General features: G+C 38.8%; 2 protein-coding genes across 5 annotated transcripts; one reads left to right on the plus strand and one right to left on the minus strand.

Moving 5' to 3' along the window:
* Positions 1 to 651: 651 nt before the first annotated feature.
* Positions 652 to 18,841, minus strand: arpc2 (actin related protein 2/3 complex, subunit 2). Of its 3 annotated transcripts, XM_088331856.1 has the most exons (11): positions 18,640 to 18,839; positions 14,123 to 14,183; positions 10,058 to 10,092; positions 9,145 to 9,257; positions 8,103 to 8,148; positions 7,789 to 7,975; positions 7,606 to 7,699; positions 5,747 to 5,873; positions 5,560 to 5,660; positions 2,266 to 2,366; positions 652 to 1,118 (listed from the first exon to the last, which is right to left on the minus strand). In XM_088331856.1, the coding sequence occupies exons 4-11, from the start codon at positions 9,199 to 9,201 to the stop codon at positions 1,097 to 1,099; spliced, it is 735 nt and encodes a 244-aa protein (XP_088187982.1). In that variant the 5' UTR covers positions 9,202 to 9,257; positions 10,058 to 10,092; positions 14,123 to 14,183; positions 18,640 to 18,839; the 3' UTR covers positions 652 to 1,096. The 3 variants fall into 3 exon arrangements, with proteins under 3 accessions (XP_088187982.1, XP_088187981.1, XP_088187980.1); XM_088331855.1 differs by lacking the exon at positions 14,123 to 14,183 and having other exon boundaries at positions 18,640 to 18,841; XM_088331854.1 differs by lacking the exons at positions 14,123 to 14,183; positions 18,640 to 18,839 and adding an exon at positions 12,367 to 12,593.
* On the plus strand, positions 17,484 to 25,645 carry slc19a1 (solute carrier family 19 member 1). 2 transcript variants are annotated; one of them, XM_088331852.1, is made up of 6 exons: positions 17,484 to 17,758; positions 18,331 to 18,873; positions 20,859 to 21,636; positions 23,536 to 23,728; positions 24,654 to 24,795; positions 24,876 to 25,645. In XM_088331852.1, exons 2-6 carry the CDS (start codon positions 18,598 to 18,600, stop codon positions 25,065 to 25,067), a joined length of 1,581 nt encoding a protein of 526 aa, XP_088187978.1. In that variant the 5' UTR covers positions 17,484 to 17,758; positions 18,331 to 18,597; the 3' UTR covers positions 25,068 to 25,645. The 2 variants fall into 2 exon arrangements, with proteins under 2 accessions (XP_088187978.1, XP_088187979.1); XM_088331853.1 differs by lacking the exon at positions 17,484 to 17,758 and adding an exon at positions 17,811 to 18,052.
* The last annotated feature ends 483 nt before the right edge of the window (positions 25,646 to 26,128 follow it).

Genomic DNA, 26,128 nt, shown 5'->3' on the forward strand with positions numbered 1-26,128 from the left:
AATATAAATGTGTTTTAAGCCTGAATTTTAACAGTTCCACTGATGTTGCTGATCGAATCTCAGTGGGCAGATGATTCCACAGCATGCCCGAATAGAGAACACTCTCGAACCTGAGGATCTCTTTTTGGCTCTTGGGATCACTAGTGGACCAGCATTCTCAGAGCAAAGGCTCCGGACCAGAACATAGGGGGAATTTAAATCTATCACCTTTATGTAAGTTAAATGATTTCAAATTATGAGTTAACACAGAGTTAGATTATTTAAACTCTAGAGTTAAAGCTTAAAATCTTCATTATTAAGAGTTAACAGCATTAAATATTTACAGTACTCCAGGGGTTAAATTATTTTAGATCAAGAGTTAGCACCGTTTTAAACCTCATCTCCAAAGTTAAAGCTATTAATATTCAATATTCAAAGTTAACAAGGTTTTAAAGCTTATCCCATAGTTAAAGCATTTACATCTTCGTGTTTCAGAGTTCAGACATCTTATAGGCTCCAGTCACACCATTTTTCCTCAAAAGTTTAGGCAGCTCTAAAGCCGCCATTCTGAGGTATTTTACGTCTTCACTTTGCATTTATATTTTTCTGCTTGGCAAAAGACATTTCAAAAATCATTTTGGTTGACAAGTTATATTCACACACAATCCAAGATGCTTTTTTTGCGTTTTATTTCAGTTCTCCCTCAAATGACGATGACACAAAAGCGCAGAAACGGGTGTTGAAACCGCCACATAAAAATCAATATTAAAGTGGTGAAGGTCAAGTAGGAGTACCAAATGGAATAAAAGATACTGTATCAAAAATTTCTTTTTATCATATATTTATTTTTATAGGACTAATAATACTCTTTAACTAAGCAAAGCAAGGAACGCCCTGTTTTCATTATCTTGAGCCTTGGCTTTTCATATCCACTTTTATTATTTCTTATAAAAAAAGAAAAAAGAAAAAAAAAGACGTGAATATTTCGGGTGGGCTGTGTGTGTGGGGGGCGTTTAGAGGCATCCTGGAGGCCTGTCCAATGTGCCGTTGAGTCGCAGCGTGGTGCGTTTAGGGGCCACGAACGTCTGCTTCAGCTCAGCTGTCTTGAGGCCCGCCGTCAGCGAGTAAAGGTCTTGCCGCTGAAAAGATTAGACACGAGAATATTATGTTATGAGACACAAGTGAACCATTAAAAGGATAAAAGAGAACATAGACATGCCACTCCAGAGCTTAACTAGAACTGTGCTAGTGGATTTCAATTCGCTCACCGTTTCTCACAGTGGAGAATGAAAGCTGAAATCTCAGAGCTAACTTTTTTTTTGTTGGTGAAGGGGCGTTAAACTAGCCTTTGTCTTGGAAGAAATACAACGCTGGCTCTTTTTGTCGTATTTTCGCCTAAAACTAATTGCCCTTGTGGGGCTGCGATCCATTATCCCCAAACCCATTTTGTAGCAAGCGTGAATCCGTAAAAGGCGTGGCTGTAATCCATTATTGATGATTGACTATTAATGGGAGCAAGGTCTGACCGAGTGCATTATTGTCAGGCCTGGCTCCTCTCTTTTGCCTCTATGTCCACCAAAAGCTCCTGCCTCAAATTAAATGCACCGTTTTGGCTGTGATCCATTATACCTGGCAACTATTTCTTAAATCAGCACATTTTTGTCAGGCCTGGCGGCTCTTTTCTGCTGTTCAGTCAAATAAAAAGTGACTTGCACAATCCATTATCCAAGATTATATATTGCTGAGAGCGCAATTGTGCTCTCCTTCCGTGACTGTATTCCAGTCTGAAATGAATAGCAATGGTGCTGCTGCGACCAATTGCAAAAGGTGTGCCGGCAATTCATTATTCCAGGCCACTCTACTGAAACCAGGGGCTGACGGAGTGCTTTTTTTTTTAATGCAGGTCGCTGAGGTGCGTCTTTGAGGCCTGCCTAAAATGGACTGCAATACATTGGCCGTAACCCATTATCTCCAGTCCATTATTGCTGAGAGCGGAGGCCGAGACAGCAAATTTGCTTCATATGTGGCTGCTCCTTTTTCCCGTTCATCCTTCCTAAAAAGTACAGCACCCGTGTGGCCATGATCCAATAATCCGGGTTGATAATTGCTGCGAGATGGGTCCGAAAGAGAATGTTAAGCATTGGGGCGGCTACTTTGAGGGATTTCGCATGACATGAGGGGTTCTGGTCCCCATTAACTGCTATAAACGAGGGAATACAGTAATTCCAAGTATTCGAGCACACCATAGACCCTAAAAGAGCATAGATCAATCGTCAGTTTACGTACGAAATTGTCTTCATCTCCTTCTTCTCAGCATCTGGTCGGGCACGGTTGAGGACTTTGAGGAAGTCTGACGTCTTAGCCCTCATGCGTGTGTGAATGTAAGCCTGCACAAGGAAAAAATAAACAAATAAATATCAGCTTTTCACCTCAACATGACCTAACCTTGTAAAGAATGGCCAACCCCACTCACGCAACACCGTTTCGTGCGTTTACCTTCCTGTTTCCCAACACACACCCATCCATAAATGCCCCTGCGATGACTCTCGTCTGTCTCCTGCTTGATTATCTAGCGAAGGCGCAGCTCACAAAAGCCCAACACATGCGTCTCAATTTGAAATGACTCCAAAAAATGTCACTTAGTAGAATTTACGATGGCCAAAAAGTCCATTAGGGAAGTTATAGTCATGTATACTTAAACATCCATCAGCCAAATGTGGCATAATGAATGTGTATGGCAGCATGGAACAGACTTTCAATTGAAGGGAGTGGAGGCTACGACATACTATTGCAGTGACTCTTTAAAAGCATGTCATTAAAAGGCGACTGGTGTCCCCTGAAATGTGATTGCGAAACACCCTGAGATATGGAGCAATGTCTCAACTTTTGACCTTAATTGCTTAGTAAAGGGTTCCTTGAACTGAAGTCAAAAAGGCGACTTAGAATAGACAACTATTCTGCATTTTTATGCTTTCTAAAAGCAGGTTTTTTACTGACATGGAAAGCAAACGGAGTATACAGTTGAAAAAATAAAAACAATAAATACATTTAAATGTGATTTAATAATATACCAATCGGCCAAAATTACAATCTACCTATTATTTCGATACTTTATGGATTGTCCAAGGAGGCACAGCAGCTGAGAGGTTAGCGTGTCCGCGGTACTATTCTGACGTCATGGGATCAAACCTTCCTCTGCGGAGATTGCATGGTCTTCCCGTGCTTCAGTGAATTTACTCCCATATTCCAAAAAAATTCACGTCAGGTCAACTGGCAGGTAAAAAATTGTCACTAGGTGTGAATGAGCGAGTCAGTTGTCGGTTTCTGTGTGCCCTGTGACCGGCAGTGAGGACAGGAGGCGCGGATCCTCACTAAAGTCACGGGAGGTGCTGGAGCCCATGCCAGCCATCTTCAGGCAGTGGTCAGGGAACCCTGAACCAGTAGTCAGCCAGTCGCAGGGCACACAGAGACGGACAACTCACTCGCTCATTCACTCCTAAAGACAATTTCGACCGGACAAGAAACATGCATGTTTTTGGTTTGTGGAAGGAAACTAGAGTGCCCTGGGGAAAACCACACAAGCACAGAGAGAACATGCAAACTTTGCATGGGGAGGCTGCAGTAACTGGAATTGAACCCTAGACCTCTGCACATTGGGGCTGCGCAATAACCACCAATCCGCCCTGCCGCTCAATTCATTGAATTTCAATTCTTAAAATCTTAAGAAATTTGGATGGACAATAAATATGCTTTTCTTTTTTTGCCTGGCATGATAGAAGAATGATTGTATTTTGCTGATCAAATATTTCAGTCACAATTTAGTCAATTCCAGACAACTTTTTTTCATTCTGAATGTCAGTCAATTCGCACATCGGGGCGATTTTTTCTTTAGACGTTTTTAAGCAAATTATTGATTATAGTTTTATCCTCGTTGAAAGTGTTTAAAAAAATCGGATACAGTCCGTGTCAAACTAGTAAAACACTTATTCTGGGTTTGTTTTCTACTCCATTATATTGTGCTTATGCTCTTCCCAAAAACGGTAATCAAGATGTACAGGGTATCCCCTAAATATGTATACACATTGACTTTAAACAGCCAATACACTTTTTTTTAATTTCAGAATTGTTTTTTTTAAGAAGAATGGCGATTATGGGCTTAAACAAAAACATGTCCAGAAAATATTCTGGAAATGTCAAAATAAAGTTCAGATGTGTGGAACAATATATATATATATGATTCCATTTAAGTTTTATTGATATTTCCAGAATGTTTTCAGAACATTTTTTGAACAAAAATAAGTCGAGTATTCGCCATTCTTACTCTAAAATAAAATCTGAAAATGGAAAAAAATGATTGGCTTTTTGATGAAGTGTTTTAAACCCATTAGTGATTGATTCAAATGATGAATGAAACACTGGTCGAATCAAGTTCTCAACATAACCGTATGCATATTTACAATGCGTATTGAAATCAGAGCTGAAAATAAACATGCGCAATACAACTACGGATCCATTTTCATGCAAGATTATCGCACGCAAGTGTGCACAATTAGAGATTGACTACTGGAAAGATAAGTCAAACACTTACAACTCTTTCACAAAGTCTAAAAAATGGCCAAAGTAAAATACATGGTTGTAGAGGTTTTAGAGCTGAAATTGTTCATCTCCAAATGGCCACTTTTCAAAACGCTTTGACATGCCTTTAGAAGAAAGGGTAAAATACAATGTTTAGTTTTTCAAATAGTCAAATTTGACAAGGGTCAAGTTCAGGATTCAGGCTCTTTTGCCAGCTATTTTCCAGCTAAGATGCCCATGTTACACTGGTCTGCAGGCCTGTGATAACAAGCAAAAAGAAAAGAATCAAGCGAGGATAAAAACCTTCAACACTTCTGAGTGTTCAAACTTAAATTACTCAATGTTAGTAGCACTTGCAGTGATTAGTTGAGTTTGGAACAAAACTTCAGCGTGTTACCTTTCAAAAGAGACCAAAACCGTCCGTATTTATTTTGGGTACTTCTTTGACTGGGATTTTAGGTGAATATTACAGGATTGTTTAGGGTTTAATCATTTGTTACAGCTCCAACTGACAGACTAAAGAAATGAGTGTCGATATTGAGGCTATTCTATTATAAGCCTTTAAAAACAATGTGCACATTTTTGATAGCACTTGTTGAGGTGGCCATTTAACTTAATTTTAAACAAGAATACATCTACACACATGTGGCCTGAACCACCTATTCATTTAACAGTATATTTTCTTTTTTTTAAATAATAACATAGGAGCACAAACATGCCTCCCTCGAGTACCTTTTCTTTACATGGTACGTCTGCACCTTGCCACAATTATATTTCATTTGTAGTATTAATTTTATTTTGACCATTGTGTGTCTGTATTAAGGGGTTTAGGGTTGTTTGGTGGGGCAAAAAAGGAGGACATTTTCTTTTCTTTATACAGCAACTTTGAGTGGCTGTTCATTGGCTGAAAAGGCTTCACGAACAAATTTTGATTTAATAATTTAAATACAACAGATGGACTACATCTCAGACACAGTCTTGATCTAAAACTTGAGTGAAAATCACCTTGGAGCACTTTATGTGGTAATGCAGGTAGTCCCTGAAGGTGTGGATGAGGTTGATGGTGTTGTCTCTGGCATTGGTATTGGTGTGACGTGGAAAGAGGACTAGAAGGCAAACAAAGGAAAAGGGGTGGGTCGGTATCACTCGGTGATGTCACAAGGAGATAACCCTCAGCGGTGCAGAAACTGACCAAAGGTGATATAACCGATGTTATCCCCGACGGCTGCGTCCGTGTCCTTGAGTTCCAGTGGCGGCTCCCTGTGGCTGAACAGCACTTGTGGGGCTGTATGGCTTGCTCGCCGTCCCTCTTTGAACTCCTATGGGGGAAATATAAGTCAACCTGTTCTAAGCAGCATAAGGCGCACCGGGTTATCAGGCAGACCTGCAAAAATGAGTCTTTTGTGATTTATTTTTCATGTTTAAGGCACCAGGGTTGGAAGGGTCGCTTTAAAAGTAGGATAGTTATCAGTTACCTGTTGAAGAATGTAATCAATAATGTTATCTCAATACCATAATAAAGCAGTAATGTAAAGTGAATATTTCTATTATTTTTGATTTACTCAAATAGCTAACATGCTAACAAAAGACAACATAAATATCATATAAATGGTCCCAGGGGCACAATTTCCTGTGGTGTGTCTTGGGCAAGTACAGCCTGGTGGGGCCCATCCCTCTCCAGGCCAACATGTTTCCACCCGGGCTCAAACCAGGGACATTTCGCATGTTATGCGAATGTGCTACCCACTGCGCAATTAATTAATTTTGTTTAACCAAACCAAAGTTAAGTAGTTGCTTGCAGAGTTGTGATCTTAGACCCAGGCCAGAGTCTAACCCATAGGTGTCCAAACCTTTCAGAAAGCGGGCCAGATAATTCAAGTTAATAATGTGTGAGGGCCGATTATTCAGCCTGGCATTCTCTGAACAGTCTTTAACAAGTTCACCCTCCATGAAAAGTTTGCAGTGCTTGGCGATCAGACCCGCCACCTTGTAGCTCTCCTTTGTAGCATTTTCATTTGACTCGCAGAGTCTCGCGTAAAAGCGCTGCTGTGCCATTAAAACAGCTTCCAATTGCCTCACCTTTTCACTTCGTTTGTTTCCGGTAACCTTTTTGTTTGGCAGTGCATTTTGATGTTATATTCTATGAAAACAGCCACAGTATCTAGGTTAATTAGGCAGACACACAGTTGTTTTGGATTTTGGTGAAAAAAAAATACTCCAATTTCCACTTGTCCTAGATGCGACGGCTTTCAAGGTCAGCTTTCCTTTTATTTCTTGACAGTCGCCATGTCGGAGACGGGGTGGGCTAAAATTCTCACATTAAGCCAAATGCAAGGTGGGCAAAGGACTACTGCTGTCATCTAGTAAAAATGTTTTTTTTTTTAAAGGTAAAGCTTTATCTTATACTGGGGTCAAAAGTACTGGCAGGCCACATATTAATTTTATGACAGAAGCCTCGAGCCAGTAAAAATTTGATCATGGGCCGTTGTCGCAAAATCTGTTTTAATTTGATCACATTTCCTCATTCCTTTGCATCCATGCGCTACAACACTTGACCAGCTCAAGTCATGTCACACCAATGGTAATTAACATTTCATTTAGAAGCAGAAGCAGAGCCTATTTACAACAAAGACAGTTAAAACATGTTCTTTGTTCCTTTATCTCTTTGTTTCATTATCCTCACTGTAAAATGTGGTTTGTCAAGGTGGTGCGTTGCTGCCTCCTCCACATCATTCACAAAGGGCGTTACATCAGCTCCAACCGCCGCAGCATCTTTTTCCGCGTGGCCCACAACGCCAGCGAAATGGAGGCCTACTGCAACGCGCTCTGCCAGTAGTTAAAACATGTTCTTTGTTCCTTTATCTCTTTGTTTCATTATCCTCACTGTAAAATGTGGAACTGGAGTCGTCCAATTTCGTTGTTACAATATTTTTTTTTCTAACCCATTAATTTCACTTTGTGATCCCCACCTCAGAATAGATTACTGTAATGTTATAGCCCGGGTGTCTACAGAACACGTTTAAGGACAAAGATTTTTACATCCTCACAAACCTGCATAAAGACTTTGCCAATGATGACGTCATCATCGTCTTTGAAAACAGTGCTGAACACCACTGTCACGCGGTCTTTCTTGGCCTCCACATACCTGAAGGAATCAGATGTGTCATTTTATAGGTCTTGAACGATCCCAAAAGATGCCAGAAAAACTAATATCTCAGATTTCCTTAAACGTACATGGACTCGTCATCTCTGTAGTGGACCACAGCCCTACTCTCGCCCTCTTTTCCCTCCTCTTGGAACTTGAAGTACTTTTCAAACACAGAGGCAAAGCAGTTTCTTTTGAGCATCCCTGCTTGGTGCACAACCTCAGCTTTGTTGCCAGGTAGAGCATCCAAATCATAGAGGAGTGACACGTTGTAGCCTAGAAGCAAAATTAACCTGAGTTAGGTCCTTTTTCATTCAACAAGCTTCTTTTTTTTCATGTTGAGAAATTACTAGAAAATTGTTTTAAATAGTATGAAGCTGTCATTAGCATAATGTGAACATACCAGCCTCTGGTGAAACAAGGAAGCTCCCGTACACCCTCTTCAAAAGCTAAAAACAGGAACATGAATCAGTGCTTTAAAATGGTGGTAACATGGTTACCATTTCAAGTATTTACAAACACTTCACCAAAGAAAATAAAGCACTTTTCAAACTTTGAAAACACAACGTTAAAAATTCAAGCAATTTCAAGGATCTCAGGCACCTGTACGAACCCTGGTGTTGGGACCTGTAATGTCTGAACTAAGCGAGTTCAGATATTGACCTGAAAAAGCCTTTGAGACCAGTTTCCGACTGAAGTCTTTTGAAGATAATTATGTCTATTTTCAAAATTACAATAAACCCTTTTCAATTGATCAAAGACAGACTTAAATGGGTTGGCAGTTAATTAGTTTTAATCAGCAGTCAAAAAGGAAAATGCACTGGCGTTTTGGTCCAATAGCTGTTCATTTATTTTTATTTAAAAACATGGAACATGATTCTTAGAGCCTGCTTGAATTTTGGATCCAAAGTTTTTTTTTTTTTTTTTTAATTGTCTATGGATTAGCCAGATTCTGTCCCACAGTGCTGGACTGGGACTGGCCACGAAAAAATTGGGCTCCAGGGCAGGAAAATAAAAATGCAGATATGATAAAAACCCATAGAAAAAAAACTCAAATACAAATAGCCATTGTTTTTTTTTTCATTAAAAGCAAACCGGTCAATTTGTAAGGCCAAGAAAGACCGATAATATAACTCCACAGAGACATAAACTGAATCTCTTCAAAAGATGCCTGCGGGTCTGTCTAGACTGCAGCCAAGAGTTTAAATTTCTGCTAGTCACAGTCAGCAGTTCCTTGCCTGTGGTGAGCAGGCCTCAAATGCACTTCCTGTTTCAACCAAGGGCCTGTGTGGCTGCTTTTTTTCCTTACATGGAAGCGGAAGCTTTTTCAGCAGTTCAGAGCGCATGAAAAGTAGTTAACTGTGTGGGATACTTGAGCATGTCCTATTTATGACAAGCTCCATTGAGTGTCAGTCCATGTATATATATTGTAATATGTGTGGTACCTCATCGGCCCCATGTTCCTGTAGTTCCTTGTAGAACTTCAGGGAGATGCTGACCATCACTTTGGTCTTATCGCCGCCAGGGTTGGAAATGTGGTACAACACGCCATCAAAGTCTAAAAAAAAAAGAAAGATGTCATAAAATTATGACCCTGTGCAGCATGCCTGCACTCCTTTGCATTTAGTTTCAGACAAATTTTGTCTAATATGTTCTGAGAAAGAACTGGGTTCATATACTGTAGTATACAAAAATGCATAATATATACATATATTATATGGCAAGAATCACATTTTAGTATATCTGAATTGAGTTTAGGTGGTGTTTTTGGAATATTTTCTGGCTTCATAAGTACAGAAAGTAATCATGATTTAGTTAAAACTGTAGCTCACATGTGTCAAAGTCAAGGCTCACAGGCCAAATCCGGTCCCTGAGAAGGTTTTCTTCGGCCCTAGAGGTGATCTTGATTCATAGTTGTATCATACACCAGGAGTCGTCGTGTATTCGTTTTTACTGTACGTCACTTCTTCCTGCACTTTATTTTATGGTCGTTTAGTAAATGATAACTCAATCGTTTATTTTTTTTTGTCTTTATAGTGATTTAATCACACTTTTGCTAAAATATAAGCTAATGATTGTGATTTCGAATAGCCGCTTCTTTCACGTAACGTGGATTTTAATATCAAGGAAAATATTATTGAAAGAGCTGTAAGAAAATATTGTTTTATTTATCTGATCATATTGGAATATATTTGTTAGATTTTGAGTATGTTCAATTAGGATTACTAGAATATATGTGCTATACTTGGAATGTATTTTGACTGTTTTTGGACTAGTACTACTTCAAATATGATATACCCCTTAACTCAAATAATGTTTAAGGTTTTACTTTCTGGAAACTACTAAATATTACCTTACCTGCAAACGTCACATCAACAGCTTCGGGTTTTGTTCTGTAAGGAAAAAAAATTAGAACAGGGCTTATCAAGCTTTTTAAAATTAGACATAATTCTCGGGCACCAGGATGTACCATTACGAATCACAATTTGATAGGGGACAAATTGGATGACTAATGATGATCTCCAAGCAAACATTTCAATAATGTGGTTTATAAAGTTGTTTGGAGTAAAATTCACAGACGAGCAGAAAAGGCAAATTTTAACTTTCGCAAAAGGAATTTCGTCTTGAGGAATCCTAAAAATGTCTTTCATCTTAAAACAAGGACTAACATGCTCAGACAGTTTCATCTCCAGAGTCAACACCATCCAAAAATGCACAAAAGTCTGAGGATTTTTTTTGTCTTTGTACAGGAAAATGTATAGTCAGATATTATTCTTATTTCTGCACAATGTTTATGCTACACGTCATTGCATCACTCTATTTCCGTATGCAATTTCAATTTTGGCAAGTATACAAGCGCTTCCTTGAAAAAATTACCCATCTATTCTAATATTGTTTATGTGTTTTATTACATTTATCTAGGATTGACTTATCTAATCGTTTTGCAAACAATATTCACTATGTTAATATCAATGACAATAAAGACAATTCTCATCTACTCTTAAGGTGATTTTTTTAGGTAATTGGCATTGGTTGAACAGAAATATTTTTACCCAATAAATAAAAGGCTCAAGTGTATCATTTGATTTCTCTGGAAGATTTCCATTTTATGTTCTGGCTCCATGGTGAAAATGCCACAGGTGTATCCATCTACATATAGTGGATGTTACAAAAGTCTATATAGTGTGTACATCTTTTAGCTAACAATATTCAATCACATATTGTAAACACTGTGATTCAAACTGATCTTTTTTGTTAAAACTGTGCAGACAATTTAAAACACAGCTTCTGTCAATAAAAATGTATTTTATCATGATTTGTTAATACTTAATGAAACATTTTTGTAGTCAAATGCAAGTATAGCAATCATTCTATTCTAAGAGATTGTGTGAGTTAATACAGGTATATTTTGTAAACAAAGTGATACAAGTTATCTATTTGTGGAAGGCATCTAGATAATTCAAAACACCTCTTCTGGATCCGTACGCACACTCAAAAACTTTTTGGTCAGATATCAGCGAATTCAATTCTCTGCAAAGAGTTTTTGAGAAGTGGAAAAATAAATATTTTTTATACTTTGTTTTAAAAAGTAAATATGTCAATGAAAATGTGTTTTTATCTCCAATTTGTTAATACTAGAAGAAATTTTTGCACTCAAATGCAAGTATAACATTCAATATTTTCTAAAGGAGATTTTACAATTTAATAGAAACACATCTTGTAAACACAGTGCTACCTTTCTGTGGAAACCATCCAGCGAATCTAAAACATTGCTTCTGGATCCATACGCATACTCTAAACCTTTGGAAAGATATCCATGAATTGTGAAGTGGAAACTTTTAATGTTCTTTGATTTCACAAGAAAATATGTTAACGCGTTGTTTTATTATTGCTAATACTAAATGCAATTTCCTGTACTCAAATGCACTGTGACGGATATTTTGTGAGTTAATTGGCATTATTTAAACAGAACTATTTTGTGTGGATCTTTTAGGACTTGGTAGAGTTTTCAGAAGACTGCTTTTGGTTGGGTAGTGGACTTGACTGAGCTTGACTTAAGGAATGCGGAAGCAGCAAAGAAATTGCCGACGAGAAGCTCGTACGCCTGCTGGTGCATGCACGTTCACTGTTATTTTTGTGTGTGCGTGTTTCTTATTAATTTATCGAAGAAACAGTGGGATCGAATTTGTTACTAACCCAATTTTAATTTTGTTGAGCATTAACACAGAAGATCAAACAAAACACACGATCCAATAGATCCATTAGCTTTTCTGCTTCAAATTACGTCTGCAAGTATTACATTTTTATTTCAGAAAAATGTTGAATTTATTAAATTTACTTTACTGGTAAATAATACGAAGTTTGGGTTTATATTTGCAACATAGGGTTGCAGAAACAGGGTTAGCGCGGTTGACACTTCGATCGTTGAGACACACCCCAGCTAGAGGCAAAGCGGTAGGGGACTATCGCCACGGTCATTGAGAATGTTTCCCTTACCACCATAAAATGCTATTTTCTCAACTCTTTGAAATCTGTTTGCATCCATCATTCCCATCAAACTCTCATTCAACGGGCATCATTAAAATCTGACCGGTGCAAGTAAGGAGCCGCTAAAGGGAAGCTAGCCCGAATTAGCAACGGTAGCCAGGTGTAACAATAATTCTCACCCGTTGGATGCGCTGTCGAACTTCAATGACAGCGTCTCTTCTATAATGCGGTTATTGATTTCTAAAAGGATCATGGCGGCGGGGGAAGAATTGACAAATAGGGCGGAAAATAAGAGCGAAGTTAGGCTATTTGTGACAAACGATGCTAAATGTTTCCTCCCTTGACGGACCCTAACCGCTTCCGCCGAGGCTCCTTCCGACTGTCACTTCCGCGTATTTCGCGCTCTGGACCCCATAGTAGTCTTTAGCGTTGCCTGTAAAAATTGCAATAACAAAATTGTGACAATAATAGAAAATGTACCGTATTTTCCGGAATATAATGGGCACATAAAAACCCCAAATTGTTCAGAAAATTGAAAGCACGATCCATAATCGGGTGGGTAAGCCTTTTATACAGGAAAATAACATGTATAACATTGGAAATGCATAGTTACAATTAAGTGATACTTCATATGGTGACTGTTCGGCCTTTGAGAAAAATATAGAGTGGTCTTTGAGTGCCCTCTTGCAGTGTTCATTTTACCTCTGAAAAGTGATGGGTCCCAGGGACTCGCATGCTCAAAAATCTATGGGTCCCAACAGAGATCTATGGGTCCCCAAAATTTAGTGTTATCGAGGTTGAAATTGTAAATCAGCGACAAATATATAAATAAATCTATACATTCATTCAGTTTTAATCATCACACTTAATTGGTAATACAAAGCAGTTATCACTTCAGATTTTTCAGTTCATAAAAATATTGTACATTATACGAAATAATATTGCTGAAATATTAGTCTATATATTCATGCAGTTTTAATCACTTGAGAATTTTCAGTTCATATATTCTTCGTGGTTTGCTGTCCCGCCACAGTTGTAATGGCTTCTCAAGGTCCAATTGCAGCAATGGAATTTCCATAGCTAATTTGTGGTTTTCATTGTCGTTGTGCCGATCCAATGTGCTTTTCTGAAAGTTCATATCGCGAAATAATTTATGCAATCCATTTTTTTTGTCACGCTGGGTGCACGCATCACAGAACATGTTGCCTCCATTATCATCCTCTTCATAGCGTAACCAGGAATATAATTGAGTCCATTATGGCAAAATACTGCTCTTTTTAACATGTAAATTGTTTGTTATTCAAAGGAGACAAGAGAGAAGCGCAGAACTTTGACAGCAACTTTCGACCGCTCATTGGAAGTCGTCAGGATCACTGTCGTCTCTACTATTCATACAACCTTATCAGGAGATCATGTTACATTTAGACTTAACCTAGAAAAAATGAATACTGCGAGATCAATAAATGGCCTTTTTTTGTATGGCTATTGTTTTATCCATAAAGTCCAAGTCAAATCAATCCAAGTCAAGTCAAGTCATGTTTATTTAGTGAAGCCCTTCATCAAAATGAGTTTCAGAGGGCTGCACAGACCAGAGATTATTGCAAACTACAGATTATTATTACACCATCCCCTGATCTAAAACCTACATGAGGGCGAGGAAAAACTGAAAAACTTCAACAATAGGAAAGTGAAGAAACCTTGAGAAGGGACCGCAAATGAGGTAATCACCTTTCGAGAATGACCAGGCTGCAACAGATGATGCAATAGCAAATAATACACAGATATTGTCAACAGGAAATATTGACCATTCATAAACTAGATAATAGACGCGTGTTTTAAGCCTGGATTTAAACAGTTCCACTGAGGTTGCACATCGAATACCAGGGGACATAGCATTCCACAACACCGGGGCCCAAATGGAGAAAGCTCTCAAACCTGCGGATCTCTTCTTGGCTCTTGGGATCACTAGTAGACCAGGATTTTCAGAGAGAAGGCTCTGGACAGGAGCATAGATGGGAAATTAAATCTTAAAGATATGAGGGAGCAAGTCCATGCATGATGTTTTATATTACCAACAGAACCTTAAAATCACATCTTAAGCTAACAGGGAGCCAATGCAGGTAAGCTGAAATCGGGGTAATGTGATCAAACTTTCTTGTCTTTGTTAAAAGATGAAAAATGTAATGCCACTTTTAAAAATTGCATTAATAAATTCGTTCTGTTTTTTTGTGGGGTTTTCAAATGTGATAAAAAAATCCCAATATACACATTATTTATAATATATTTAGGGATCTCCCCCTTGTGTTACGCTTGTCCTATTTTTTTTCCAATGTAATTCTGCCACATTTATTGTGCCGTTGAAAATTGTTGATTTTATATCGTTGTCTGTCTCATGCCAATTTTATTTGTAATGATGCTATAATAAATAAACAGCTAAAAGAAAAATATTGTGACAGTAAAAACATTTGAGTCAACATACGTGCCAGAAAAAAAAATCAATATTTGAATGGACATATCCCTTAATTATTATGCAGGGGACATGGCTACAGACAAGAATAAGTCATCAACAAAGCCAAGAAAATCATCGGCTGCTCTCTGCCCAGTGTGTCAGACAAAAACCTTACAAAGGACTCCTCTCACAACGGCCCCCATCTGTTTGACCTGCTGTTCTCTGGCCGACACTGCAGATCTCTTAAAACAAGGACTAACAGGCAGCAACACAAACGTCCTGGTCACCCCAGCATTTATATTTTAACCTGGGCACTTCCCGTACAAGTTGTTCTTTGGACCTCAAAACTCTACCAGGATTGTGAAGTTAAAATAAAATGGGGCTACACCGTTGAGAGCTTTAAAAAACAAACATTAAAAGTTTAGAAACAATTCTAAAATGGATAGAGAGCAAATGAAGAGGTTTAAAAATAGGAGTGATGATTTTCTGACAACAGTACATTGCATGCGGTTTAAGGGCTAACACTATAAACACACTGGGGAGAAGATCTGATATTGCAATCTCAGGAATCTCTTTAATGGACACTGCAAGCCCAAATGAAATAACCAGGTCCGGTTTGTGGTTTTATCAACTAATTGATTCTAATTAAAAGTTACCAAATCATTACCACAAATGCAAGTATAGAAATCAAAAAACATTTTTTTTTACATTTTGTGTTGCAAAATTCTACATTGTACTTATTATTGACTCGCATAACAAAAAGGTCGTTTATACAAAAGTCAATTCCATTGAAGTTGGGAAAAAGTTTAAAATGTCAGTAAAATTAGAATAGAATGACTTGCAAACCTTTTCTAACCCATATTTAAATGAATACACCACAAAGACAAGATTATCCATGTTCAAACTCATAAACTTTATTTCCATAAGCAAATAATGATAAACTTAGAATTTTATAATTGCAACAAGTGCCAAAGTAGTTGGGAAAGGGGCTTCTTCACCATTGTGTTACATCACCTTTCCTTTTAATAACACTCAATAAACGTTTAGGAAGTGAGGAGACTAGTTGTTGAATCGTTGATAGTGGAATCCTTTCCCATTCTTGCTTTATGTACAGCTTCAGCTGTTCAACAGTCCGGGGTCTCCTTTGTCTTATTCTGCGCTTTATAATGCGCCACACATTTTCAATGGGAGACAGGTCAGGACTGCAGGCAGGCCAGTCAAGCACCCGCACCCTCTTACTACGAAGCCACGCTGTCGTGAGACGTGCAGTGTGTGGCTTGGCATTATCCTGCTGGAAGAAGCAAGGGCGCCCATGGTAAAGATTCTGTTTGGATGGCAACATACTTTGTTCCAAAACCTGAATGTACTTTTCTGCATTAATGGTGCCTTCACAGATGTGCAGGTTACCCATTCCTTGGCCACTCATGCACCCCCATACCATCACAGATGCTGGCTTTTGCACTTTGCGTGCATAACAGTCTGGGTGGTTCTGTTCTTCTTTGGACCGGAGGACACGACGTCCACAATTTCCAAACACAATTTGGAAAACTGACTCATCAGACCACAGAACACTTTTCCACTTTGTATCAGTCCATTTTAGATGGGCTCGGGCCCAGAGAACCCTGCGGCGTTTCTGGATGTTGTTGATGAATGGCTTACGCTTTGCAACATAAAGTTTTAACCCACACTTACGGATATAGCGTCGAACTGTATTGACTGACAGTGGTTTTCCAAAGTGTTCCTGAGCCCATGTGGTGATGTCCTTTACACATTGATGTCGGTTCTTAATGCAGTACCGCTTGAGGGCTCGGAGGTCACGGGCATTCAATAATGGTTTACGGCCATGCCGTTTACGCACAGTGATTTCTCCAGATTCCCTGAACCTTTTCACAATATTATGGACTGTAGATGATGATATCCCTAAATTCCTTGCAATTGTACTTTGAGGAATGTTGTTTTTAAACTGTTCAACAATTTGCTCACGCAGTTGTTCACAAAGAGGTGAACCTCGCCCCATCCTTGCATGTGAATGACTTAGCTTGTTCGGGTCTCCCTTTTTTATACCCAGTAACAACTCTCACCTGTTGCTAATTCATCTGTTCACCTGCAAATAGTTGGTTGATTTCCATTCATCCACTTTCTGAGTAGTTATTGACACCTGTCCCAACTATTTTGGCACGTGTTGCTGTCATCAAATTACAGAGTTGATGATTTTCTCCCAAAACAATAAAGTTTATGAGTGAAGACAATAAATATGTTGTCTTTGCTGTGCATTCATTTAAATATGGGTTGAAAAGAATTTGCAATTTACTTGGATCAATTTTTATTTGCAATTAACACACTTTCCCAACTTCATTGGAATTGAGTTTTGTAAATATAAGTTATTTGACTGGATGTGAACCTCTGAAATTATGCTTGTTTTCCAATGTTGTGCGTGAGTATACTTTTTTCTTAGAATTCGTTCTTTGCTCAAGATCTTCATTCGTTCAAACAAAATCAACCTAATATTTTAAAGGCACACTCTTTTCACTAAATCGTAATGTACTAAATAGGTACCTGGACGTCTTTTTTGTTATCTTTATTTTACTTTTATGTTGGGTTATGATGGACCCCATTTTAGCGTACAGTATCGAATAGTTTTGTTTTTGTTAAGTAGTGTGACTTTTGATAACGACTTAAGTTGACTCATTTGGAAACTGAAACCAAAACACTAATAAAATAAACATTTACTCATTTAAAAACTGAAACCAAAACACTAATAAAATAAACATTCACTCATTTAAAAACTGAAACCGAGGAAAATAATCGGAGTAAAGGCATGGCCGAGGTAGATGGATAGAATAACATTCTGTTAGAGAAGAAACCCCGTATTTTTCATCATACTGTACAGTATGTTTTTTATATTATTGATTCCGTACCATATTAGAGGAAAAAGATCCGGATAAAAGCCTGTTCATGCGAGTTGTTTATGTCACGCTCCATTGCTGCCATCTAGCGAAAACCCACCTGCTCGTAGAATTCAAGCGGCCATTTCATACCCACAGACTTCATTTCCCAGAAGCCAGTTCGATGATAAGTAGGGTGTTCGACCAATGGGGGCTGTATTCGGCAAGACGCACGAGGTATGTAAACGGTCATGTAACTTGAATGTATTTCGAAACAGTGATATAACATGTAAATGCAATTCGGCATTTTATCAAGTGCGTTTTCTAGTGTGAATGATTTTTCTTCCGTTTGCATCAACAAACAATACAAATTTGTCGTTTTTTTTCTATTCACTATTCTATTTCTGTTAGCCAACCAAGCTAGCTGCTTTGTGCTTGATTTTTTTCTTCTGTTGATTCAATAATCGGTCAAAGGCAAAGTTTCAGGAGATCGTGTGTTACTGCTCAAGTTTGTGTACATTCTTGCGCAAGGTTGTTATTTAAGTTTAAATTATACTTTTCCCAAAGTACATTATATTTTAGTTTAGTCACAATGGACCCACCTTGTCATATAATATTAAATGACACAACTATTGGTGTGTTTTCTTAATGGTATAGATAATCTAAGTGTTCACTAAATGTCCACTTGTTTACATTAGTGATGCAGGGGATCAGAATTGTAGTGCACTATTCTCCAATGTGAACTAATTTCTTATTTTGAGGCCAAGCACTGTCTGATTACTACTAATTTTCTTACTGTGTGTTTTAAGGTGGAGAATGATATAAACCCAGTGACTGCCTGCTTGCTGCAGAACATTGTCACAGAGCGTAATGGAGCAAAGGTCAACATTCTTCTCCGTGAGGCTGACTGCGCGTAGCATTTTAACCAAGCCAACACATGACTGCTGCGGACGGAAGGAAGGTTGTCAAGGAACCACACATTTCATCCCGGGCTATCCCGGAATTGATTTGTTTTAAATCCGAATATTTGGCGACCCAGTCTCACACTTCGGTGCCGAGACCGATCACCCGACACAATGGTTTCAGATGGTACGGCGGAGCAAGAGACTGAAACGTACCTGATGATGCCTGCCACAGAAGCCATTGAAGGAAACATGGATGAAGATGCTGAGATGGCAGTCTGCCCGCCGGAGGAAAAGCCCACCTCTGAGGTGCCCCCCGAGGAGCCCAGAAAGTGGATGTGGGCTGTAATATTCTTGTGTTTCTATGGCTTCATGGGATCCATCAAGCCCGGGGAGCCCTTCATAACACCATATCTACTAAGCACAGAGAAGAACTTTACCCGTCAAGAGGTCAGTTGTGCCAACTCAGAGTTGATTGAACTTTGGTGGATTTGTTTTTTAGCCTTATAGTGTCACATAACACGTGTAGTTTATGTAATCTGGCTCATTCTGTTGAGCTAGATTAGAATTTTGTGTTTTTGCTTTTGTAATTGCATTGTGCCAACATTCTATTTTTTTCTGGGATGCAAGTTAAAAGCCTTTACATGTTTAAAGTGACATTATTTATTTAGCGTCAAAAATGAGATTTTTTTTTCTTTCTCGTAGTTTGAGATTTTTTTGTTTATTTTACATAACATAAGACTGACATAGAAGGAGCTGACATGATTGTCTGCCATCTGGCTTATACGGGTCCCCCAAAACCTTGTTGAAAGCTGGATGGAAAAAAAGTGAAAAAATTGTGCAATTTGGTCAGTTTTTACCCTTCCTTGTACTTTGTAGCACTTCTTTTTGTTTGCACTAAACAATACAGGGACATCTAGTGGTGAAAGATTAGTTTCCATTTAAATAAATATGCAGACTCTTTTGTGTCGTGTATAGAATTATTTGCATGGGCAGCACGGCGGCGCAGTGGTTAGCGCTTGTGCGGCACCGTTCATGTCATGGGAACCTGTCGTGGGTTCAAATCCAGCTCCAGACTTCCTGTGCGGAGTTTGTATGTTCTCCCCGTGCTTGCGTGGGTTTCCTCCGGGCACTCCGGTTTCCTCCCACATTCCAAAAACATGCATTTCAGGTGGATTGGCCGGTCCAAATTGTCCCTAGGTGTGAATGAGCGAATGAGTTGTCTGTCCCCGTGTGCCCTCCGACTGGCTGGCAACCAGTTCAGGGTGTCCCCTGCCCACTGCCCGGAGATGGCTGGGATGGGCTCCAGCCCCCCCCGCGACCCTAATGAGGATAAGCGGTACGGCTAATGAGATGAGATGAGACTGAATGAAAAGTTAGAAATTGTTGATTTAAATTATGATTACAGTAATCCCTCGCTATAACTCAGTTTACTTTTCATGTTTTCGCTACTTCAGGGATTTGCGTTCTGCATTTGGATTGGCAAAACAGCCTTTCTGCTTTTTATTAATTGACCGTACAGTAGTTATTTGTAAAAAATAAAAAACGTTTATCCAGTACCATATTTGTGTATAATACGCACTCAGGTACCACATTTGGATTAAAAACCGGTATAAAGTTTTGTCACTTTTTTTAAGCTCAAACTAGGTATTGATTGATTTCATGACTTCATGGATTTACATTATTCATTGTGTTCTGGATGTTTCAAAGGACACACTTTGTTCGAGAAGAACCCCCCTATGTTTTTTTTATTGTACTATATTTGTTTCTAATTATAGAAGCACTTGGCTCTCATACACCATTTTTTAAAAGAAATAAAAATGAAAGCGTTTTTCATGCATGTTATGTTACGCTCCATTGCTGCCATTGATCACAGTATGAGAAGTGTTTATATTCTTATTACAGTAATCCCTCATTGTAACAGTTTACTTTTCCCGATTTTGCTACTTTACGGATTCACATTCTGCATTTTGATTGGCTAAACATTGTTTCCGTTTATTATTATCTGACGGTTTAGTGGTTATTTTTAAAAAATTAAAAACATTTATCCAATACCACATTTGTGCATAATACGCACTAAGGTACTACATTTGGATTAAAAAAAACGGTATAAAATTATGTTTCACTTTTTAAGCTCAACCTTAAGTATTGTTAGTAACTCCACACAGGAGGTCCGATCTCATGACCTTAGAACTGTTCCGCACACGCGCCAACCACTGGGCCGCCGTGCTGCCCTCTCAAATACTATTGATTGTAAATAGGAAATGGTTTCACTTTGTGGATTTTGCCATATCTGGTTTATTTTGCAACCTACCCCCCATGAGGAATTTGTGTATCAATATTGTAGTGTTAAATATTGAGCTTTTTCTGTATTCTAATCAAAAGGATTTAAGAATCTTTCCAGACTGATTCAAGCCGTCTTTGTGCATTTTTAGGTGACCAACGAGATCACCCCCGTGCTGACGTACTCCTACATGGTCGTGCTTGTCCCTGCCTTCCTGCTGACCGATCTTCTCCGCTACAAGCCCGTCTTGATCATTCAAGCCATCAGCCATGTGGTTATTTGGCTCCTCCTGCTCTTGGGCACTTCCCTCCTTCTGATGCAGTTCATGGAGTTCTTCTATGGTGTGGTCATGGCGTGCCGTGTGGCGTACTCCTCTTACATCTTTTCCCTGGTCAGCCCCAACCTGTACCAGCGCGTAGCCAGCTATTCGCGTACTTCGGTCCTCCTAGGGGTGTTTACCAGCTCTGTGCTGGGGCAGCTTTTCATCTCAGTGGGAAAAATCCACTACAAGACCCTCAGCGCCATTTCTTTGGGACTTGTCAGCTTTGTTTTGGTGCTGTCGCTGTTCCTGCCTTGGCCCAAACGCTCGTTGTTTTTCAACCAGACAAAAGGGGAGCGCAAGGATGCCGTCGCCTCCAACCGGGAGACCACAAGGGCAGAATTGGAGAAGATAAACTCGAAGGATACAGAGTTGGCCGCAGCTGTTCGCAAATGTCCTGTATCCTGCTGGAAGGATTCCATCTTTGTGCAGATGCTGATGGAGTTGAGAACTGTAGTGAAGAGGCCCAACATGCGGCTGTGGTCACTGTGGTGGATCTTCAACTCCACAGGGTACTACATGGTCTTGTTCTACGTCCACATCCTGTGGAGCAAAGTCGCTGAGGACAAGAATTACAATGGTGCTGTGGAGGCTGCTTCTACTTTACTCAGTAAGTCCTTTGAAGTCCTCATGTTTACTATGACTTTCCATTGAGTCCACCATATTTTACAGACTATAAAGCGCACACATAAACCCCAAATTAGCCAGAAATTTGAATAATCTGGTGCGCCTCATCAGAAAATATGGTAGATAAAATTGGAAATGCATTGTAACAATTTAATGATACCGCATACAGTAACTGTTCTGCCTTTGAGAAACATTGGAGATCTCCGATTGCCCTCTTCTGATTAATATTTTAATTTTGCAAGCATGCTTGTTACATTTAACTGATGTTGAAAGGGGCCCTTATAATAACCAAAATATCTCATCTCATTAGCCGTACCGCTTATCCTCATTAGGGTCGCGGGGGGACTGGAGCCCATCCCAGCCAATCGCAGGGCATAACCAAAATATAACGATAGTTTTTTTTTTGTCTTTATCCAATTTTCAGGGCTCTGTCAATTGTATGAGAGCTTTTCATCCAATAGTTTGTATTTTTTTAAATGTCTATGTGTAAACAAATGGATGAAAACAAGGTTAACTATATAAATAAGATCGCCTTTGAGAGACAAAGCGATCTTGGAGCTCCCTCTTTTGGTTGACATGAAATTTTGATAAAAGGGGAAAAAAATATGATCACTTTCAAATTATTGGTGCAAATCCTTTTGTTTTTACACGTTGTTTACTTTCTGTCGAGCTGGGTAAAAAGGGAATATCTGACCAAAGACAGAATAGTAAGCATTTAACAATTAAGTTTATTCGTGAAACCAGATGACTTAAATGTTAATTTATGCTCTATGAAATGATTTCGATTTAAATATTTTTAATCCAACCCTAGCTCTTTAGTTTAAATATGATGGACATTATAGTTCAATGCGGTATATATATGAAAACTATATCACAAGACTGTTTTTTGGGCGTGAGCCTTGCAGTACTAAAAGACTGCGCTGGGTTCATGGTTGCATAGAAACTCATTAGCTTTTGCTTTACAGTATTTGATTTGAATATGCAGAACAGATCTTCAGATTGTACCCTTTATTCTTCTACCTCCAAACACGCTGAGTGGAATTATGGCCAAAAAGTTCTATTTTGGTCTTATCAGACCACGAAACTTTCTCCCATGACGCCTCTCTATCATGCAAATGGTCTTATGTAAACTTAAGACAGTCCTTGACATGCATGGTTTAAGCAGGGGAACCTTTGTGTATTACCCACAGTAACCTTGGAAACGGTGGTCCCAGCTCTTTTCTGGTCATTGACCAACTCCTGTCATGTAGTTCCGGGCTGATTCCTCACTTTTCTTAGAATCATTGAGACCCCAAGAGGTGATATCTTGCATTGGGCTCCACTTTGATTGAGGAATACAGTCATGTTAAGCTTCTTCTGTTTCTAATGATTGCTCCTACAGTAGACCTTTTTTCCACCAAGGTCCTTGGCAATTGCTCCGTAACCCTTTCCAGCTTTATGGGGTGTACAATTTTGTCTCGTGTCTTTGGACAGCTCTTTGGTCTTCACCATGTTACTTACAAGTTAAAATCTGATTGTATGGGGTGAAATGGTGTCTTTATGCTGCTAACGACCTCAAATAGGTGCATCTGATTCAGGATGATACATGGGGTGAAGGTGGACTTGTAATAGGCGGAATAACAGGTCTTTCAGGGACAGATGATGCACAGGTTTAAATACTTATTTGCAGCTGTATCATGTTAAATCCAGAAATCACAATGCAAGTTTTTTTTTTTTTTTAGTTTACCTCACACAGTGGACATGCATCTATGGGATAAATAGCAAGATAGCAGGGTGTTGATACACATATTTTCTTGACTGTATATAATTGTTTTCTCTCTAAACATTTTTTCGTGACGGAAAAATATCTTCATTTCTCATTGAATCTTTTGCCTCTGTGTAGGTGCCCTGGCCTCCTTCACCGCGGCTTTTGTGAAAATCCGGTGGAATGTTTGGTCCGAGCTCGTCATTGCCGTGATAACAGCCGTGCAAGCTGGCCTGCTCTTGCTCATGGGCACTACGCACAACATCTGGGTTTGTTACATAGCCTACGTCCTCTTCAGAAGTTTCTACCAGTTCCTGGTGCCCATCGCCACGTGAGTCAATTTTCGATCGAATATAAGGCCAGCTACCTGTATTACATGGTTATGATTTGGCCGGGGCACTGTGAGGGTTAAGAGTATACAAGTAAATGTTTATGACCACTGTTGCTCATTTAAAGAGGAATGCCGTCGAATATTTTCTATTTGGTGCTTTACAAAACAATATTATTAGTATTTGAAGTGGGACTTGCCTCACTCAGGAGCTGTGCTCTTTCTGTTCGGTTCCTTAAAAAGAGCATGTACCGACTCAAGACCATTGTTTCCCAAGAAAACTTTTATCAGTACTTTAAAAGAGCCCCTGGATACTACATTTATCAGTTTTGAGGTGGGGATCGCAAAAGGAAATTGCCATTTGGTGGGGGATGAAAACCAATTGTTATTATCTAATGCATTCTAAAGCCCCAGTATCCCAGGTCACACGAAAAAGCAAAATAGCTTATACAAAGTACTTATATATTTGCACATGATTAAATTCTATAATCACGTCTTACCTTAAGGGTTCGCGTGTCAAATGATTTCTTGTATATATCATGTATATGGTTTATACTGGCTGAATAAATTAATACAATATGTGTAATGGAAAAAAATTGTGCTTTTCAAGTCACTGAAGACCTTCTAAAGCACTTTTACAATGTATTCTACACTGATGCATGGGCCTCACTCACAGTTCTGTAAAATAAGGAGAATGTGTGTTGGAATGAGGCTGTGTGAACCACTTTGCTTGAATCCATACACCGATATCATTTTATTTCCAATAATCATGAACAAACACATTCAAGTCTACATCGTAATGTTAAGACATCATAAATGTAAGGGCATCGTATCTGGGATCTACTGTCGATACAGTAAATATTTGTTGTGCTACTTTCCAAATTTCAATCTAAATCCATTCAACCTAATGATGGCATTGGATATGCAGCTTTCAGATTGCGTCATCGCTCACCAAGGAGCTTTGTGCCTTAGTGTTCGGCATCAACACCTTCGTGGGGACCATCTTGAAGACCATCATCAACCTGATATTTTCCGACAAGAGGGGTTTGGGTTTAGATGTACATAATCAGGTGTGTGAATAAGATTTTGTATTAGAATAACTGTGACTGATAGTGTCTATACAAGACTTGTATTTGTGTTTCTTTTACAGTTTCTTGTGTACTTCATTTACTTCGCCCTACTGACAGTCATCTACGCAGGGAGCGCTGCCTTCGTCATATGCCGTCACTTTAGAAACCGGCCTGTGAGGCAAGGTATCAACCAGCAGCCCACGTCTACTGAGCTTGGCATTATGGTACCGGAGGCAAAACCTTTGTCCAATGGCAACAATGACAAGACATAGCAGATCCAATCTATTCATAGGTTATGGTAGTTTATTTTTATTTATGATTAAGTGCCTGACCTTGCTGATACAAGAGCCTGTCTCACTTTTATAAAAGATGCACTTAATGACACGATTCAGTGTTGTAGGACCATGCAAGTGATGGCCTGAACAGCTAGTGAATGATTTTACTGTGTTCAATCACCATGCCACAGCTTTTTTGTTTTTTCCTGTCGATAACTCAAGAACATCTTTCATGACTTAATAGAAAGGTGTCCTATTAGCATAAATGCCATCCTTTGCACACATTTTTATCTTTTAAAAAGGTAAAAATGATAGGGAAAATAAGAATGTGTTAGTTATTACATTGTTTCATGTAGAAGTTTGTTTGTATCCAATCCTCAGCCTTGATGTTTGTCTGATTTTTGGGTGATAGGAATTGTTACTTTTTGATTTCTGATAAGCACTTGTGCTGGACAATTTTCACTACATAATGGTGCAAAATGCAACTGTAACAATTCAGGAAATCTTTTTCGAGGAATGAGTTTTATTAAAATTATATACATTTAGAATGTAATATTAAAATACATGTGACAATACATATTTGAGCGGGTTTGAATGCTGTAAAAAAAAAACCATCTGGTGTTTTTCCATTTTTAGAGCAATTGTGTGTATGTATGATTGAAGTAAAAACAATCACATTGTCAAATCTTGAGTTTAACTGGCAATTGTAAATTGTGTTACTGCCATCAATGTATTTGTTTTCTCAGAACTTCCTTAAGGACTGCTTATTTTTTTAAGGGTCTAAGGCTCTACACTATTTTGGCAGCTGCAGGCTACACACTGTGGTCATCCTGCATGGCTATGAAAAATATTCAGAGACATAAACAAGTTTGTGTCAAATTGTATTATATGTAAGAGCTTTTGAGGGCAGAACATCTTAACCATGGCATATGCTGTTTCTTAAAGGGCACGCTCCAATATTTTTTTCGCAGCAATGGTCGACTGTGGTCACAACTGTGCATTCACCTTTAGGCGAGTGAGAGTACACACCTTCTTACAAAATGCTTTACCAGCTCAGT

The sequence above is a fragment of the Urocampus carinirostris genome, chromosome 3 (assembly GCF_059441175.1).
Source record: "Urocampus carinirostris isolate Australia breed hairy pipefish chromosome 3, RoL_Ucar_1.0, whole genome shotgun sequence".
NCBI lineage: Eukaryota > Metazoa > Chordata > Actinopteri > Syngnathiformes > Syngnathidae > Urocampus > Urocampus carinirostris.

Coding starts and splice junctions, on each gene's coding strand:
- arpc2 (XM_088331854.1), bottom strand. CDS start 12,440: ATGATCCTTTTAGAAATCAATAACCGCATTATAGAAGAGACGCTGTCA. Junction 5,661..5,746: donor CATCGGTTATATCACCTTTG/GTCAGTTTCTGC, acceptor TTTGCCTTCTAG/TCCTCTTTCCACGTCACACC. Junction 2,367..5,559: donor ACCACATAAAGTGCTCCAAG/GTGATTTTCACT, acceptor TTCCTTGTGCAG/GCTTACATTCACACACGCAT.
- slc19a1 (XM_088331852.1), top strand. CDS start 18,598: ATGGTTTCAGATGGTACGGCGGAGCAAGAGACTGAAACGTACCTGATG. Junction 23,729..24,653: donor TTCCTGGTGCCCATCGCCAC/GTGAGTCAATTT, acceptor TTGGATATGCAG/CTTTCAGATTGCGTCATCGC. Junction 24,796..24,875: donor GTTTAGATGTACATAATCAG/GTGTGTGAATAA, acceptor TTTCTTTTACAG/TTTCTTGTGTACTTCATTTA.